At 38.0% G+C, this 18,936-nt stretch overlaps 1 protein-coding gene across 1 annotated transcript; it reads right to left on the bottom strand.

Moving 5' to 3' along the window:
* Window positions 1–1,082: 1,082 nt before the first annotated feature.
* Window positions 1,083–4,801, bottom strand: LOC149530271 (4-coumarate--CoA ligase-like). The gene is made up of 5 exons (XM_089810167.1): window positions 3,444–4,801; window positions 2,745–2,890; window positions 1,728–1,795; window positions 1,524–1,626; window positions 1,083–1,439 (listed from the first exon to the last, which is right to left on the bottom strand). The coding sequence occupies exons 1-5, from the start codon at window positions 4,756–4,758 to the stop codon at window positions 1,317–1,319; spliced, it is 1,755 nt and encodes a 584-aa protein (XP_089666293.1). The 5' UTR covers window positions 4,759–4,801; the 3' UTR covers window positions 1,083–1,316.
* Between the last annotated feature and the right edge of the window lie 14,135 nt (window positions 4,802–18,936).

Below are 18,936 nucleotides of genomic sequence, written 5' to 3'. Positions count from 1 at the left end.
GTTTTGGATACCACTTGACGGTCTCTTCTTTCATAATCACACACACACATAGTCACGCCTCTAGGATGAAATCTTTTTCTACAAGAGTTTCTCCAAACACATGTGGTATTTATATAGTTTGTATTAATTGAGTTAATTGATTTGTTATATCGATGCTACATTATTTTACAGATTAAACATTCATTAGCTCAAAATCACATGATGTCGACAAAAAGATTTTTTAGTTCTAATATAAGCAATCACACTTATAATGTCATGTTGGTTATCCAATCTATTCTAATTATATCTTTTATATATAATTACCCATACTTATTCTTATGCCTACAGTACTATCATAAACAATATATCTATAAAAAAAAATGTAATGCATGTACAAACTACTATATTTTGTGGTTCATAGGTTCATGCATAAGATTTATAACTATTAGATAGCTAAGGTCAATTTTTAGAAATCTTATTACAAATACAAATAGACAATTTATTAAAATTTATCTCATTTTTTAAGCATTGTTAATATAAAACACTTATTGATCATACCATTAATATAGAATCTTTGTCTATATATATATATATATATATATATATATATATATATATATATATATATAACACTTATTGATCATTCCATTATTGATCACATAAAACATTTATCTTATTTTTTAAGCATTGTTAATATAAAACACTTATTGATCATACCATTAATATAGAATCTTTGTCTATATATATATATATATATATATAACACTTATTGATCATTCCATTATTGATCACATAAAACATTTATCTTATTTTTTAAGCATTGTTTATATAAAACACTTATTGATCATACCATTAATATAGAATCTTTGTTTCTCTCTCTCTCTATATAATGCATTTATCAACTTGAAAAAAAGACCTTTAAAATTAACATGTTCCATATAACATAGACCTATTATTCTTTTAAATAATATCACAATTATAGATATAACATGTATAATTTGTTTCTTTTGTTATTCTTATTATTATTATTCATAACAAATTGGTTGATATTGCCTAATTAAATCATACTAAGGATAGTCAAAATCAGATATAAAGATGAAAGAGACAAAATAAAAGTTAGTGGCGCACAATGGCACACATTTATGAACACAGCCAAGAATGGCAAGAGTAATGTGGGGAAGTGGTTTTCCTCCTAATCAATGGGGAAACCCACCCTTTGTGATATAAAGGGGCACAGACGATGCACAAAACATAAAACTCTCATGAACGTGATAAATCTATCCTTGTTTGAAGGAGAAACCCATGAATTAAAACAAACCTAATATGTTGAGAGAGTTTCATTTGGCTTCTTCGTGGGCAACAAGCTTTGCTCTCAAGTCCTTTCTAAGTATTTTCCCGGAAGCAGATTTGGGTATGGAATGGATGAAGTAAACCTTATGCAGTCTCTTGTAGAACACCACCTGTGTAACTCTAACTGTTAGCAAAGCCCAAATCTGAGTAGCTGTAAAATAATAATAAGGAGAGTCGGAGAGATTTAGAATTACCTGTTTGGCCACGAATTGCTTGATTTCATCTTCAGTGAGATCGAAACCGTTGGATCTGACGACAAAGGCAACGGGAACCTCTCCCGCGCCTTCATCCTTTTGACTGTCCATGCATATCACCACTCCCCATTAATTCAATCAACATTCAACAATCAACATTCAACATTCAACAATAAGCAAGACATGACATGGAAAGAGGCATACGGGACAACTGCCGCGTCTGCGATTGATGTATGGCTGATCAGAATCGATTCCAACTCTGCAGGAGGCACCTGCGCATGTTCAATCAATCAATCACCATTCAGCACTCAACGCACAAGGGACACCAAAAACACAATGGTTTATAACTGCACTTATTTGACTCATTAATGCCTTGTGGCCTTTCTAATAATGGAATGTGTTAATTAAAAATACATCTTTTATTTTCATTTTATGGTAATTCAAGTAGAAAGATGGGTAGGTTGAACAATGTCATAACAAAAGTTTTCTTTATTTTAATTAGAAAAATGAACTTTGTCATTTTATTTTATTTTTTATAGTAGATGATGTGTTATGATATGAGCATGTTTTAAATTTGATAATTATTGAAAAAGAAAAGTGGAGTTTATTGAAAAAGAAAAGTGGAGTCTAATAACATGAACATATTAACAAAAAATCTTATTTTTTATCTCGCATTTGGTGGTCATTAAAATATGAAGTGTAATGATGTGAACATGTAAAATAACTCTTTATCTTTAAATTTGAAAGATGAGTTTGAACACATGACTTAACAAAATGTTAATTGAATTAGGAAAATGAATATGTGTGATGGAGAGTAATAGTGTGAATATCTTCTCGAAACTTTTTTTCACCATTAATAGACTATAATAATGTAAACTTGCTAAGAAAATCATTCTTTCAGAGTAGATAGAGTATAATTATATAAAAATGTAAACATTGTCTCTTTTCATGATAGATGGGAGTATAATGATGTGAGGATATTAACATATTTTAATTTTTATTATTTTAGCAACATAGACGATACAATGATGTGAAGATATTAATTAACTTTTTTTCACAATAGATGAAATGTAATGACATGAACATGTTAACAAAATTCTTATCAAAATTTGATGGTCATTGAATAATGAAGTGTAATGATATGAATATGTAAAACAACTCTTTATCTTCAATGTTAAATTTGATGGGCATTGAAAATAAAATTGAATAAAAGAAAAGAACCTGGAATCCCTTGTATTTGATGAGTTCTTTCACTCTGTCCACAATAAAAACTTCATCGCCGTCGTCAATATATCCAATGTCTCCGGTATGCAACCACCCATCTTTGTCAATAGTCCTGGCTGTGGCCTCGGGATCATTGAGATAACCTAAAACACAAACAAATTAATCCAAGATTTTGTTGCAGCATAAAAACATCACAAGCAAAGGGGCAACTAAGAATGAATGAAAGCTTTTTTTGTGTTGAAACCAAGCAAGTATATAAGATCCAAAAAGAAAAGAAACACAAATCATTCGTGACACCAACTAGTCCATACAACTCAAAAATGGAAACGTGAAGTAAAGTGGGACCTTGTCAATGAATGAATGAATTAACAATACATGAATGAACGGATGAAAGTTTTTATTCAGGTCCACAAAATCAACCAGTAATTCAAATTGAAAGCTTTGCTAGACCAACCAGTCTATAAGACCTAAAATTTGAAACTGAAATTGTTTGTAAAACCAACTAGTCTATAAGACTCAAATATTGAAACTAAAACCATCAAAACAAAGTGAGATCTAGTGAATGAATGAATTAACAATACATGAATAAATGAATGATAGTTTTTATTTACAAGAATTTAAAATTGAACCACCAGTCCATAACACCTAAAATTGAAAGTGAAAGCATGTGAAAGAAAGGGAAGAAGAAAAGAATACCTTTCATGATCTGAGGCCCTCGGATGCAGATTTCTCCCGGTTTGTTGTAGGGGAGCGACTCGCCGGTGTCGGGGTCAACGATCTTCATCTGGGCATTGCGAACGACCGTTCCACAGGAGCCCGACGTGGTGGGGAAGGGGTCCTTGGCGAACGCGAGACACATGGAGAGCACGGGCCCCGCCTCCGTCATACCATAGCCCTGGCCAAACGTGGCCCGGGGGAGTCTGGTGGAGAGCGCCTGCTCGAGATCCTTCCCAAGAGGAGCCGCCCCGGAGAGCACGATCCTTATAGAGCTCAGATCATGGTGCTCCAGCATCGGGTTCTTCGCGATGGCCAGCACTATCGGGGGCACCACGGGGGCAACGGTGACCTTGTACGTGTTGATCAAGTGCAACAGCGTGGCGATCTCGAACTTGTGCATCAACAGAATGGCCGCACCCGCTCGCAGGGAACACAGCAAGACAGAATTGAGGGAGTAGATATGAAAGAGGGGCAAAACGCAGAGCACCACGTCGTCGGAGTGGATGTAGAGATTGGGGTTGAGGCCGTCGACCTGCTGGGCGACGCTGGAAAGGAGGCTCTTGTGAGTCAACACGACTCCTTTCGGGAGGCCCGTGGTTCCGGAGGAGTAGGGGAGCGCCACGGCGTCGTCGGGGTCGATGGGGGCGAGGGGGCAGTTGTCCTGGTCGGCGTCGAGGAGGGCGGAGATGTGGGCGCAGCCGGCGGGGGGGGAGTCGAGGGTGAGGACGTGCAGGTGGGGAAGGAAGTCGGCGAGCTTGTCGACGTAGGCGGCGTGGGTGACGACGAGGCGGGCGTTGGAGGCGCGGAGTTGCTTGGCGATGTCGGCAGGCGTGTAGAACGGATTCGCGGTGGTCGCCACGGCGCCGGCGATGGACGCCCCGAGGAAGACGAATGCGAACTCCGGGCAGTTGTGCAGCAGCAGCATCACCACGTCGCCTTTGCCGATGCCCAGTTTCGCCAGCCCCGACGCCGTCTTTCTGCATATGAGGTCCACGTCGCCGTAGCTGTAGATTTTCCCGGTGGAGCCCTCTATCAAGCACGGCCTCTCCCGGACCTCCTCCACCTTCTCCAAGCAGTACCTGTGCAGTGGAAGCTCGTATGGGATGTCTATGTCCGGCAGCTTCGATCTGAACACATGCTCCTTCACTCCACTACATTTCTCACTCACTGCCCCGTTGCCCGAGGCCTCATGACTCATCGATCCCTCCTTCGACAATTGGGGATTGTCGTTGAGTAGAGTAGGAGTTGGGGATTGAATCAGGGGCATCGACGGTTGCTCCTCCACCTGAATCATTCTGCCTCTCAATAATTTCCGTCTCCCGCAGCACCAGTGCCCTCCTCCCAGAGGGAGGTGGAACTGGTGTTATAAGCAGAAGGGAGGAAGATAAAGTTAGATGAGTGCTAGAGAGGCACCTGGGTTGAGGGGCCGGTGAACGTGTGTGTTAGGTGGAGATTATGGTTTGGCTTGGTTTTTGTTTTAATGCGTACGTGACTGCTATCTAACATTAATAGGAGGGTAGATCGAATGGGATGATGGCGTGATCGTGGAGACGTAGGTAAAACAGTTTCGCTCTTCTAGTTAGTTGACATGCTTCACCACTCCTTTTTACTTCTTCCTCGCCTCACCAAACATCTTATGCTCTATCTTCTCCTTTGATCACATCATGGCGTGGGACTTATTCATCCACGAGTCTTCAACTCATATTTAATGTCCATTCAACTAATTACATGAAGGGTCATAATAGCTAAGGGTCCAATCAATGTGTAATTCAATTCAAAATTTCATTAATAATTTAATGTTTTTTTATGGAAAAAGATTTTGCATGCTAGCACCATTTAGAAGTCTATTATATGGATTTTGTCATTAAACTAGGGAAAACTATTCAATAGATTTTTGGGCTAACTTTGTGTACTTAGAACTCTTTATTCATAAGTTGAATCTTGCCAAAAAAAATTGTGTGCCATCTTAAATGAGTAAAGTGCTTAAAGCTAAGGTTTCGACTTTGGGTACTTACAGATCTCTTTGTTCGAATAGTAGAGTGCAAAATGGTCCAAAATTATCATTTCAATACATTCGCTTGATATCTGTTATGTTCATGCATCAATAGTCACTCACTCAAAAATGCTACTACTTGTAGTTAAATGTCTCAATATTCTTTATGAAATGTCCCAATAGTAGTGCACAAATCTATGTTATCATAAACAAAAAAAATAGGAAATGTACTTGCAACTGAAAAATGAGATATTTAAAAATTGCATATAAGAAATGTTATATCTATATTCTTTACAAGAATTTCGTAAATAACCAAAACAATTAATTACTCAATCCTTTTATGAATATATTTAGAATAATTTAATATTTTAAAATTTTCAAACTTTTTTAAAACATAATTTTATTTATGTACAAAGTAATAAAATAAAAATTAAGTGGAAACTTAAATAATTGACAAATTTTCATTTATGTAAAAAGCAAGAAAACAAGGCAAAAGTCTACAACACAATGATAATTCGAACCTCTCATGTGGGCGGTCTTGAGTTCAAATTTATTTGAGCTTAACACATAATAATTATTAATTTCAATAAATAATAATAACTAATCCAGGCTTTGGCCCATTACCTATCAAAAGAAAAAAAGAAGAATCAAGAAAATAGAAATTAGACCAAAAACTAGTAGTTAACTACACACATAGAAAATCAACCATTCTATTAATGCAATTCATTCATTAAAGAAGTCCAAACAATTTAGTCCTAGAAATTATAACTCTAGATAACTCAAAAACTTCTAACAAATCAGTTATTCTTTCCAAAAAATAATAATAAAAGAAATGCCTATTTTAAAGGCTGAATTAATTGTTTTGACATTAAGTAGTCATTCAAAAAAAAATTACTACCACCAAAATTCTATTGATTAATATCATTAAAAAGGTGCCTATAATATCTCTCGGTTAAACTATTTAAACTTGATAATCTGTTATTGCAATGAGAATCTTCAACTGGATGCATAGAAATTACTGCCTTTGTCTTAAACAAAAATACAATTAAAAAATTATTGTTAGTAATGGGGTAAAGTGTTTCGGGCAATGAAATGCAAAACGTTCCTCCCCTATCATGTTTCTGACATCAGAGGCACAAATAGGCCAATCATAAACCAAAAAAGCTAAAAAATGATTGACTATTAGTACATGTGTGATCAACTATTAGTACATGCGTTTTCATTTTTGAGACTCTTTTACAAGTGGTAATTGATGGGTACCTATGACAAATACTATAGTGCTATCATATCCGTGTCAATAATTAGATTTTTTCCCATACAAGTATTTTTTACTATTAAGTACCACATGTCAAATACTTTCTTTTGTGATATTGTAATAAATATATTTTTATAACTGTTAATTATTATAGGTTTAAATTCTTTTTATTTTAAATGATATTTATCTTAATTATATTTATGTAATGTTAACTCCCACTTCAATAATATAATATTAATAGTTTTAATGTAATATAAATATTAATTAAAAATATAATTCTAAATTAAATGTAAAACACTATATGATCATAATTATATTAGTATTAATCCTAAATTTAATTATTATTTATTAGTTTAAAGTTTACATTATTTGTCATATTTAATACCCATTCACCCAATCATATGAAGGTTCATAATAGTTCAAATTCCAATCTATGTTCAATTCAACTCAGTTTTTTAATTGAAGAAGATTCGAAGTCAACAATATCTAGATGTGATGGGGACACAACCCAAGCACAGAATGGACACAACAGGAAAGGGAAAATTTTATTAACTGTGAAAATATGCTAGTACACTTAGTGCAGAGAAACAGACTCCAAAACATGCCCTATGGGCTTACAATAGCATAAATCTGAAGATAAATTCTTCTCCCAATACCTTCTCTCAAACTTCACTTCTAACTGCCTTTTACAATGCCATAAATGTTCTTAAATAGACCCCGAAGGGTTAAGGATTAGGAATACATTTTAGAAAGTGCTAGTTTGCATCCACTGACCAAATAGAAGGCTCTAGAAGTCGCATTAGAAGTTGGCACAAAATTAGAAGAATCCAAAAATGGTAACCGAACTTTCGGGAGGCATAACTTTTGAACCCTAGCTCTGATTGACGAACCGTTTACATTTTTGGAAAGCTCTCGAAGCGCTTTATAGCCCAATGGACCAGCTTCGCTCATCCTCCATTTTTTGGCCCTTTTTGAGGTCATTTAATGCCCCTAACTGACTTTGAAGCATTCTTAGGAGGTCTCCAGAAATTGAAAAACTGCGATAACTTTCAAACCATGGGGCCTTTTGACCTGATCCTTTTTTTGGAATGCTCTAAATTACAATTACATTCATCTGCCCAATTTACACCTTCTAGTTCACCAAAATGATGGCTCAATTACATACTCCTATTTTTTTGGCATTTACACATATCTCAAGGTGTTCAAATACTCTATCCTAGAACACTGATAGTGGAATTGTGAGAGTTGGAACCTTTATTTGACCCAAATGGGTATCCAGAAATGAAAACACATGAAACAGAAACTAAGTCTAAGTACATTTTGTTTTGGTTGACACAGGATTGCCCTTATACCTCTGGATGCTCCTACATCAGACACCCAGGGTAGATTGAAAAGTGACCCTGTCACTTTATGAATGGTAGAGAAAATTCCAAATGGGAAACCTCAGCTGCTGAAATCCAAGTTGAGTCCTCTATTGGCCATCCTTTCCACTTGACCAAATACTCTTCATACTGCCTATGTCTGGTACTCCTACCCACACGATGATCTAAAATGTCTTCTATCTCCTCCTTCTTAGAAGTAGGAATTGGACATGGCTCTAACATTAGCTCCTCATCTGCACCATCATCATGATACTCTGTTAAGTCTGCAATGTTGAAAATAGGAGAAATGTGAATACCATCTGGCAACTCCACCTCATATGCATTTCCTGAGTCATGTTTCTTTAGAATTTTGCAGGGGCCAAATTTCTTCATTTTCAGCTTTTTGTAAGTACTAGCTGGAAATCTTTCTTTTCTTAAGTGTACCATGACTAGATCCCCTACTTGGAATTTCTTATGTCTTCGTCTTTGATCAGACCTAGCTTTATACTCTTGATTCATCTTGGTAATGTGTGCCTGAACCTCCTCATGTAGACGCTTGATATGTTTAGCAAATCCTTCAGCTTCAGCACTTGTCCTCTCCCCTTGCTCTATCTTCCTCAATTCTGGTGTAGTCCTTGGGCTACTTCCATATACAATTCGGAATGGTGATTTACCAATACTCTTGTTTACAGAGTTATTGTAAGAAAACTCTGCTTGTGGTAGAATCAAATCTTATCCCTTGGGCTTATCCCCAACTAAACATCTCAACAAATTGCCCAAACTTCTGTTTACCACTTCTATTTGGCCGTCAGTCTGTGGGTGATGTGTGGAACTGAATTTCAAGTCTGTTCTCAACTTCTTCCACAATGTCCTCCCGAAATACCCTATAAATTTAGTATCTCTGTCAGAAACTATACTCCTTGGAAGACCATGTAGTCTTACCACCTCTCTGAAAAACAAGTCTGCAATATGAACAACATCATGAGTTTTGTGGCATGGAATGAAATGTGTCATTTTGGAGAACCTATCAACCACCACAAATACTAAGTCATTACCCCTTTGTGTCCTCAACAATCCAAGAACAAAATCCATACTTATGTCCTTCCATGGCTTTGATGGAACAGGCAATGGTTGATATAGTCCAATATTGTGACTAAATCCCTTGGCAACTTGACAAATTTGACAACTCTGTACAAACTTCTTCACATCTTGTGACATTTGAAGCCAAAGATAATGTTCTTTGAGAATGGCAATGGTCTTATCTCGACCAAAATGTCCTGCCATCCCTCCACTGTGTTTCTCCTTAATCAGATTTTCCCTCATGGAACTCCTTGGAATGCATAATTGACTGCCCTTGAATAACATATCATCTTGAATCAGATAGTCTAACCACTTAGTTCTATCTACAGCAACAGACTCTTTACAAGATTTTCACACTTCAGCAAAATACGGATCCTCAAGGTATAGATTCTTGAGTTCATCAAACCCAACTACTTCAACCTGCATTATTGTAAGCAACAACTGTCTCCTACTTAGTGCATCTGTAACCCTGTTAGATTTTTCACTTCTATGCTTCAACACAAATGTATATCTCTATAAGAACTCTACCCACTTCATAAGCCTCTGATTCAATTTGCCTTGGCTATTTAGGTACTGTAATGCCTAATGATCAGTATACAAAACAAATTCCTTTGGCAATAAATAATGCCTCCATTTCTTTAAGGCCTGAACTATTGCATAGAACTCTAGATCATAAACATAATATTTCTTTTTCACATCATTCAATTTTTCAATAAAATAAGCAATAGGCTTACCTTCTTGGCTTAATACAACTCCAATAGCACTACCACTAGCATCACAATCCACCGGGAACAACTTTCTAAAATCTGGAAGTGCCAACACAGGTTGTTCTGTCACATTCTTCTTAAGCAATTTAAAACTTCTCACAGCTGTTGCAGTCCATTTGAACTCTTTTCTATCCCTTCTTATTGTGTCAGTCAAGGGTGCACATATGCCACTGAAATTCTTAATGAACTTTCTGTAAAAACTAACTAGACCATGGAACGATCTTACCTCAGTAGCAGACCTTGGAGTAGGCCATTCCAAGATGGCTTTTACCTTCTCTGGATCCATTTTGAGACCTTCAAATGATATAACAAACCCCAAGTAGACTAACTCCCTTTTTGCAAAGGTACACTTCTTCAGATTAATTAACAGTTTCTCTTCCCTCAACCTCTCAAGAACACTACGAATATGCAATAAATTTTCTTCCAAATTTTTGCTGAAAATTAAAATATCATCCAAATAGACAATAACAAATTTTTCCAAGAACTTCTTAAGTACCTCATTCATAAGCTGCATGAAGGTGATTGGGGCATTTTTTAATCCAAAGGGCATGACTAACCACTCATAAAGACCCTCTTTGGTCTTGAAGGTTGTTTTCCACTCATCTCCTTCTCGAATTTGTATCTAATGATAGCCAATCTTGAGATCTATCTTTGTGAAGTACTGAGCTCCACTCAAGCAGTCCATAAAATCATCCATTCTTGGCAAAAGAAACCAATACTTGATGGTTATCCTATTTATAGCTCGAGAGTCTGTACACATCCTCCACTCTCCATCCTTCTTTGGTGCCAGTACTGCAGGTATTGCACATGGACTCAGGCTCTCCCGAATCAAGCCCTTCCTCAATAGCTCCTGAACCTGTCTATTTAGCTCCTTAGTTTTAGTAGGAGTCATCCTATGAGCAGCCTTGTTAGACAAACTAGCTCCTGGAATTAAATTGATCTGATGACTAATTATCCTTACCGGTGGCAATCCTTCTGGAACATTATCAGAGATGACATCTCCAAACTCACCTAGTAAATCTGAAACTTCAAGTGGTATTTCACTACTACCTTCTTTATCTTTCCTAGGGATCAAAGCATAGCACATACACTGATGTTTCATGCCATCTAAAAACTTCCTTCCATCAACAAGACAAATCCTAGCACTGCTACATACCTTTTCAACTTCCCTTTTCATGGGCTTTAGTTTGTGGCGAACTCCATTCTTTGTTAGAGAGTATGTGTTTGCATGACCATCAAGTACTTCATGCTTATCAAACTGCCATGGTCTACCCAACAATAGATGGCAAACATCCATTGGAATAACATCACAAAGAACTTCATCATGGTAACTCCCAATTTTGAATTTCACTAAACATTGTTCACTTACCAGGACCTTATGATCATCCTTCACCCAAGAAATCCGATAGGGCTGGGGGTGTTTCTCCCTTTTGAGCTTCAACTTAGAGACCATCTCCTTTGATACCAAGTTATCAGTGCTACCACCATCAATGATCACATTACAACATTTATCCTCACACTTGCACCTGGTACGGAATAAAATCCTCCTTTGTCCTGGTTCAATCTTACCACTTAGTAGGACCCTTTCATTTACTAAAGTCTCTCCTCTTTCTGCATCCTCTGAATGTGATGATTGTGCATCCTCATCCACATGAGCAACCCTAGCTTGACCCTCAGCTCTCCTATCTATCCTTCCTTGTTGTTGAGGGCATTCAAAAGCACGATGACCTTCTTCATTGCAATGGAAACAGGTACCATGAAAGCCTCCTCTTCCTTGTCCACGTCCTCTACCTCTTCCTCTTTGATTTTCAAAGTCTTGATCATGGGAGTGGTTGAAACCCTCATTCCTCTACTTCCTGCTAATACCCACATCTTCATTCTTCTTTTGGGTTTGATTTCGGCCTCCAGATGACCTACCACTACCCCTTCCTTCTTGACCGTGCCCTCTTTGTCTCCCTTCAAGCCTCTTATTTAGCTTCTCTTCATCTCACAGGGCAAACTGGTATGCCTCTTCAACACTGGTCATTCTTACTAGACTTAATTCCTCCTGAATGCTAGGTCGCAAGCCACTGATATAACAAGCAACCTTCTCCTTATTTGTTTTTGCATGCTCCGCTCTAGTTAGAAGTCGATAAAATTCCTCTGTATATTCCTGGACTGATTTTTCTGCTTGCTTTAACCCATGCATCTTCTTAAACAAATCAATCTCATAATCAACATGAATGAACTGCTTCTTCAATTTATCCACCAGATGATCCCACCTTGTGATCTTCTCCTTTCCTCTTCTGTTTCTTTCTAATTGAACCTCTTGCCACCAGATTTTGGCATGGCCTTTCAATTTGGCCTTTGCAAACTTAACCCTATCTAGATCCCTCGTATCCTTATACTCAAAGTATTCTTCTAGTTCATTGATCCAATCGATCAACTCATCTGGTTTCAGATTTCTTGAAAATACACCCACATCAATTATAGGTCTTTTCTCAAACTTAGTAATGGCCCTAAAAAGCCTTCCCTCTGCTTGATTCAGAACTTTCCTGTCAAATTCCCCTTTTGGTCCAATTTTTTCTTCTTCATTGTCATCCTCACTTTCGTCACTTGCAGTAACATTTGTTCCTCTACGGAGCTCCTCATGCAACGCTTGAACCTGCCTTTGGAGGGCTCTAACCTCCTCAGGATTAATAGCTCTAGCCCTTCCACCATGCTCTCTTCGTGGAGGCATCTTCTTAACTCAAACCCATAACCACACAGTCCTGGTGCAAATTGCCTCACAGTCAATGCTCTGTCTACACACTCAGGAAAACTAGCTCTAATACCACTTGATGGGGACACAACCCAAGCATAGAATGGACACAATAGGAAAGGAAAAAAATTATTAACTGTGAAAATATGCTAGTACACTTAGTGCAGAGAAATAGACTCCAAAACATGCCCTATGGGCTTACAATAGCATAAATCTAGAGATAAATTCTTCTCCCAGTACCTTCTCTCAAACTCCACTCCTAGCTGCCTTCTACAATTCCATAAATGTTCTTAAATAGACTTCGAAGGTCGGTTAAGGATTAGGAATACATTCTAGAAAGTGCTAGTTGGCATCTACCGACCAAATAGAAGGCTCTAGAAGTCCCATTAGAAGTCAACACAAAATTAGAAGAATCCAAAAATGGTAACCGAACTTCCGGGAGGCATAACTTTTGAACCGTAGCTCCGATTGACGAATCGTTTACATTTTCGAAAAGCTCTCGAAGCACTCTATAGCCCTTTGGACCAGATTCGCTCGTCCCCCATTTTTTGGCCCTTTTTGAGGTTATGTAATGCCCCTAACCTAACTTTGAAGCATTCTTAGGAGGTCTCTAGAAATTGAAAAACTATCATAACTTTCAAACCGTGGGGCCTTTTGACCTAATTCTTTTTTTGGAATGCTCTAAATTACAATTACATTCATCTGCCCAATTTACACCTTCTAGTTCACCAAAATGATGGCTCAATTACATACTCCTATTTTTTTGGCATTTACACATATCCCAAGGTGTTCAAATACTCTATCCTAGAACACTGATAGTGGAACTATGAGAGTTGGAACCTTTGTTTGACCCAAATGAGTATCTAGAAATGAAAACACATGAAACAGAAACTAAGTCTAAGTAAATTTTTTTTTTGGTTGACACAGGATTGCCCTTATACCTCTGGATGCTCCTGTATCAAACACCCAGGGTAGATTGAAAAATGACCTTGTCACTTTATGAATGGTAGAGGAAATCCCAAATGGAAAACTTTAGCTGCTGAAATCCAAGTTGAGTCCTTTATCGACCGTCCTTTCCACTTGACCAAATACTCTTCATACTGCCTATGTCTGGTACTCCTACCCACACGATGATCTAAAATGTCTTCTATCTCCTCCTTCTTAGAAGTAGGAATTGGACATGGCTCTAACATCAGCTCCTCATCTGAACCATCATCATGATACTCTATTAAGCCTACAATGTTGAAAATAGGAGAAATGTGAATACCATCTAGCAACTCCACCTCATATGCGTTTTCTGAGTCATGTTTCTTCGAAATTTTTCAGGGGCCAAATTTTTTCATTTTTAGCTTGTTGTAAGTACCGGCTAGAAATCTTTCTTTTCTTAAGTGTACCATGACTAGATCCCCTACTTGGAATTCCTTATGTCTTCTTCTTTGATCAACCCTAGCTTTATACTCTTGATTCATCTTGGTAATGTGTGCCTGAACCTCTTCATGTAGATGCTTGATATGTTCAGCAAATTCTTTAGGTTCAACACTTGTCCTCTCCCCTTGCTCTATCTTCCTCAATTCTGGTGCAGTCCTTAGGTTTCTTCCATATACAATTTGGAATGGTGATTTACCAGTACTCCTATTTACAGAGTTATTGTAAACAAAGTCTGGTTGTGGTAGAATCAAATCCCATCCCTTGGGTTTATCCCCAACTAAACATCTCAGCAAATTGCTCAAACTTTTGTTTACCACTTCTGTTTGGCCATCAATCTACGGGTTATGTGTGGAACTGAATTTCAAGTCTGTTCTCAACTTCTTCCACAATGTTCTCCAGAAATACCCCACAAATTTAGTATCTCTATCAGAAACTATACTCCTTGGAAGACCATGTAGTCTTACCACCTCTCTAAAAAAACAAGTCTGCAATATGGACAACATCATGAGTTTTGTGGCATGGAATGAAATGTGCCATTTTGGAGAACCTATCAACCACCACAAATACTGAGTCATTACCCCTTTGTGTCCTCGGCAATCCAAGAACAAAATCCATACTTATGTCCTCCCATGGCTTTGATGGAACAGACAATGGCTGATATAGTCTAGTATTGTGACTAAATCCCTTGGCAACTTGACAAATTTGACAACTCTGTACAAACTTCTTCACATCCTGTGACATTTGAGGCCAAAAATAATGTTCTTTGAGCATGGCAATTGTCTTATCTTGACCAAAATGTCCTGCCATCCCTCCACTGTGTTTCTCCTTAATCATATTTTCCCTCATGGAACTCCTTGAAATGCATAATTGACTACCCTTGAATAACATAACATCGTGAATTAGATAGTCTAACCACTTAGTTCTATCTACAGCAACAAGCTCTTTACAAGCTTTCCATGCTTCAGCAAAATCAGGATCCTCAGGGTATAGATTCTTGAGTTCATCAAACTCAACTATTTCAACTTGCATTACTGTAAGCAACAACTATCTCGTACTTAATGCATTTGCAACCCTGTTAGATTTTTCACTTCTATGCTTCAACACAAATGTATAGCTCTGCACGAACTCTACCCACTTCATATGCCTCTGATTCAATTTACTTGGGCTATTTAGGTACTGTAATGCCTGATGATCAGTATACCAAACAAATTCCTTTGGCAATAAATCATGTCTCCATTTCTTTAAGGCTTGAACTATTGCATAGAACTCTTGATCATAAACATAATATTTCTTTTTGGCATCATTCAATTTTTCAATAAAATAAGCAATAGGCTTACCTTATTGGCTTAATATAGCTCCAATAGCACTGCCACTAGCACTACAATTCACCTGGAACACCTTTCTAAAATTTGGAAGTGCCAACACAGGTTGTTCCGTCACATTCTTCTTAAGCAATTCAAAACTTCTCGCAGCTGCTGCAGTCCATTTGAACTCTTTTCTATCCCCTCTTATTGTGTCAGTCAGGGGTGCACATATGCCACTGAAATTCTTAATGAACTTTCTATAAAAACTAACTAGACCATGGAACGATCTTACCTCAGTAGCAGACCTTGGAGTAGGCCATTCCAAGATGGCTTTTACCTTCTCTGGATCCATTTTGAGACCTTCAGGTGATATAAAAAACCCCAAGTAGACTAACTCCCTTTTTGCAAAGGTACACTTCTCAGATTAATTAACAGTTTCTCTTCCCTCAACCTCTCAAGAACACTACGAATATGCAATAAATTTTCTTCCAAATTTTTGCTGAAAATTAAAATATCATCCAAATAGACAATAACAAATTTTTCCAAGAACTTCTTAAGTACCTCATTCATAAGCCGCATGAAGGTGATTGGGGCATTTTTTAATCCAAAGGGCATGACTAACCACTCATAAAGACCCTCTTTGGTCTTGAAGGCTGTTTTGCACTCATCTCCTTCTCGAATCCGTATCTAATGATAGCCAATCTTGAGATCTATCTTTGTGAAGTACTGAGCTCCACTCAAGCAGTCCATAAAATCATCCATTCTTGGCAAAAGAAACCAATACTTGATGGTTATCCTATTTATAGCTCGAGAGTCTGTACACATCCTCCACTCTCCATCCTTCTTTGGTGCCAGTACTGCAGGTATTGCACATGGACTCAGGCTCTCCCGAATCAAGTCCTTCCTCAATAGCTCCTGAACCTGTCTATTTAGCTCCTTAGTTTTAGTAGGAGTCATCCTATGAGCAGCCTTGTTAGACAAACTAGCTCCTGGAATTAAATTGATCTGATGACTAATTATCCTTACCGGTGGCAATCCTTCTGGAACATTATCAGAGATGACATCTCCAAACTCACCTAGTAAGTTTGAAACTTCAAGTGGTATTTCACTACTACCTTCTTTATCTTTCCTAGGGATCAAAGCACAACACATACGCTGATGTTTCATGCCATCTAAAAACTTCTGCTACATACCTTTTCAACTTCCCTTTTCATGGGCTTTAGTTTGTGGCGAACTCCATTCTTTGTTAGAGAGTATGTGTTTGCATGACCATCAAGTACTTCATGCTTATCAAACTACCATGGTCTACCCAACAATAGATGGCAAACATCCATTGGAATAACATCACAGAGAACTTCATCATGGTAACTCCCAATTTTGAATTTCACTAAACATTGTTCACTTACCAGGACCTTATGATCATCCTTCACCTAAGCAATCCGATAGGGCTGGGGGTGTTTCTCCCTTTTGAGCTTCAACTTAGAGACCATCTCCTTTGATACCAAGTTATTAGTGCTACCACCATCAATGATCACATTACAACATTTATCCTCACACTTGCACCTAGTACGAAATAAACTCCTCCTTTGTCCTGGTTCAATCTCACCACTTAGTAGGACCCTTTCATTTACTAAAGTCTCTCCTCTTTCTGCATCCTCTGAATGTGATGATTGTGCATCCTCATCCACATGAGCAACCCTAGCTTGACCCTCAGCTCTCCTATCTGTCCTTCCTTGTTGTTGAGGGCATTCAAAAGCACGATGACCTTCTTCATTGCAATGGAAACAGGTACCATGAAAGCCTCCTCTTCCTTGTCCACGTCCTCTACCTCTTCCTCTTTGATTTCCAAAGTCTTGATCATGGGAGTGGTTGAAACCCTTGTTCCTCTAGTTCCTGCTAATACCCACATCTTCATTCTTCTTTTGGGTTTGATTTCGGCCTCCAGATGACCTACCACTACCCCTTCCTTCGTGACCGTGCCCTCTTTGTCTCCCTTCAAGCCTCTTATTTAGCTTCTCTTCAACTCATAGGGAAAACTGGTATGCCTCTTCAACACTGGTCATTCTTACTAGACTTAATTCCTCCTAGATGCTAGGTCGCAAGCCACTGATATAACAAGCAACCTTCTCCTTATTTGCTTTTGCATGCTCCGCTCTAGTCAGAAGTCGATAAAACTCCTCTGTATATTCCTGGACTGATTTTTCTGCTTGCTTCAACCCATGCATCTTCTTAAACAAATCAATTTCATAATCAACATGAATGAACTGCTTCTTCAATTTATCCACCAGATGATCCCACCTTGTGATCTTCTGCTTTCCTCTTCTGTTTCTTTCCAATTGAACCTCTTGCCACCAGATTTTGGCATGGCCTTTCAATTTGGCCTTTGCAAACTTAACCCTATCTAGATCCCTCATATCCTCATACTCAAAGTATTCTTCTAGTTCATTGATCCAATCGATCAACTCATCTGATTTCAGATTTCTTGAAAATACACCCACATCAATTATAGGTCTTTTCCCAAACTTAGTAATGGCGCTAAAAAGTCTTCCCTCTGCTTGATTCAGAACTTTCCTGTCAAATTCCCCTTTTGGTCCAATTTCTTCTTCTTCATTGTCATCCTCACTTTCGTCACTTGCAGCAACATTTGTTCCTCTAAGGAGCTCCTCCTGCAACAATTGAACCTGCCTTTGGAGGGCTCTAACCTCCTCAGGATTAATAGCTCTAGCCCTTCCACCATGCTCTCTTCGTGGAGGCATCTTCTTAACTCAAACCCATAACCACACAGTCTTGGTGCAAATTGCCTCACAGTCAGTGCTCTGTCTACACACTCAGGAAAATTAGCTCTAATACCACTTGATGGGGACACAACCCAAGCATAGAATGGACACAATAGGAAAGGAAAAAAATTATTAACTGTGAAAATATGCTAGTACACTTAGTGCAGAGAAACAGACTCCAAAACATGCCCTATGGGCTTACAATAGCATAAATCTAGAGATAAATTCTTCTCCCAGTACCTTCTCTCAAACTCCACTCCTAGCTGCCTTTTACAATGCCATAAATGTTCTTAAATAGACTCCGAAGGTCGGTTAAGGATTAGGAATACATTCTAGAAAGTGCTAGTTGGCATCTACCGACCAAATAGAAGGCTCTAGAAGTCCCATTAGAAGTCAACACAAAATTAGAAGAATCCAGAAATGGTAACCGAACTTTCGGGAGGCATAACTTTTGAACCGTAGCTCCGATTGACGAATCGTTTACATTTTCGAAAAGCTCTCAAAGCACTCTATAGCCCTTTGGACTAGATTTGCTCGTCCCCAATTTTTTGGCCCTTTTTGAGGTTATTTAATGCCCCTAACCTGACTTTGAAGCATTCTTAGGAGGTCTCTAGAAATCGAAAAACTATCATAACTTTCAAACTGTGGGGCCTTTTGACCTAATTCTTTTTTTGGAATGCTCTAAATTACAATTACATTCATCTGCCCAATTTACACCTTCTAGTTCACCAAAATGATGGCTCAATTACATACTCCTATTTTTTTGG

Source organism: Cupressus sempervirens, chromosome 11 (assembly GCF_028749045.1).
Source record: "Cupressus sempervirens isolate cs-2001-9-10 chromosome 11, ASM2874904v1, whole genome shotgun sequence".
Lineage (NCBI taxonomy): Eukaryota > Viridiplantae > Streptophyta > Pinopsida > Cupressales > Cupressaceae > Cupressus > Cupressus sempervirens.
The sequence above is the reverse complement of the archived record's forward strand: the minus strand, read 5'-3'. Positions and strand labels throughout refer to the sequence as shown.

Coding starts and splice junctions, on each gene's coding strand:
- LOC149530271 (XM_089810167.1), bottom strand. CDS start 4,758: ATGATTCAGGTGGAGGAGCAACCGTCGATGCCCCTGATTCAATCCCCA. Junction 1,796..2,744: donor TCAAATACAAGGGATTCCAG/GTTCTTTTCTTT, acceptor GAACATGCGCAG/GTGCCTCCTGCAGAGTTGGA. Junction 1,440..1,523: donor AGCAATTCGTGGCCAAACAG/GTAATTCTAAAT, acceptor AGAGTTACACAG/GTGGTGTTCTACAAGAGACT.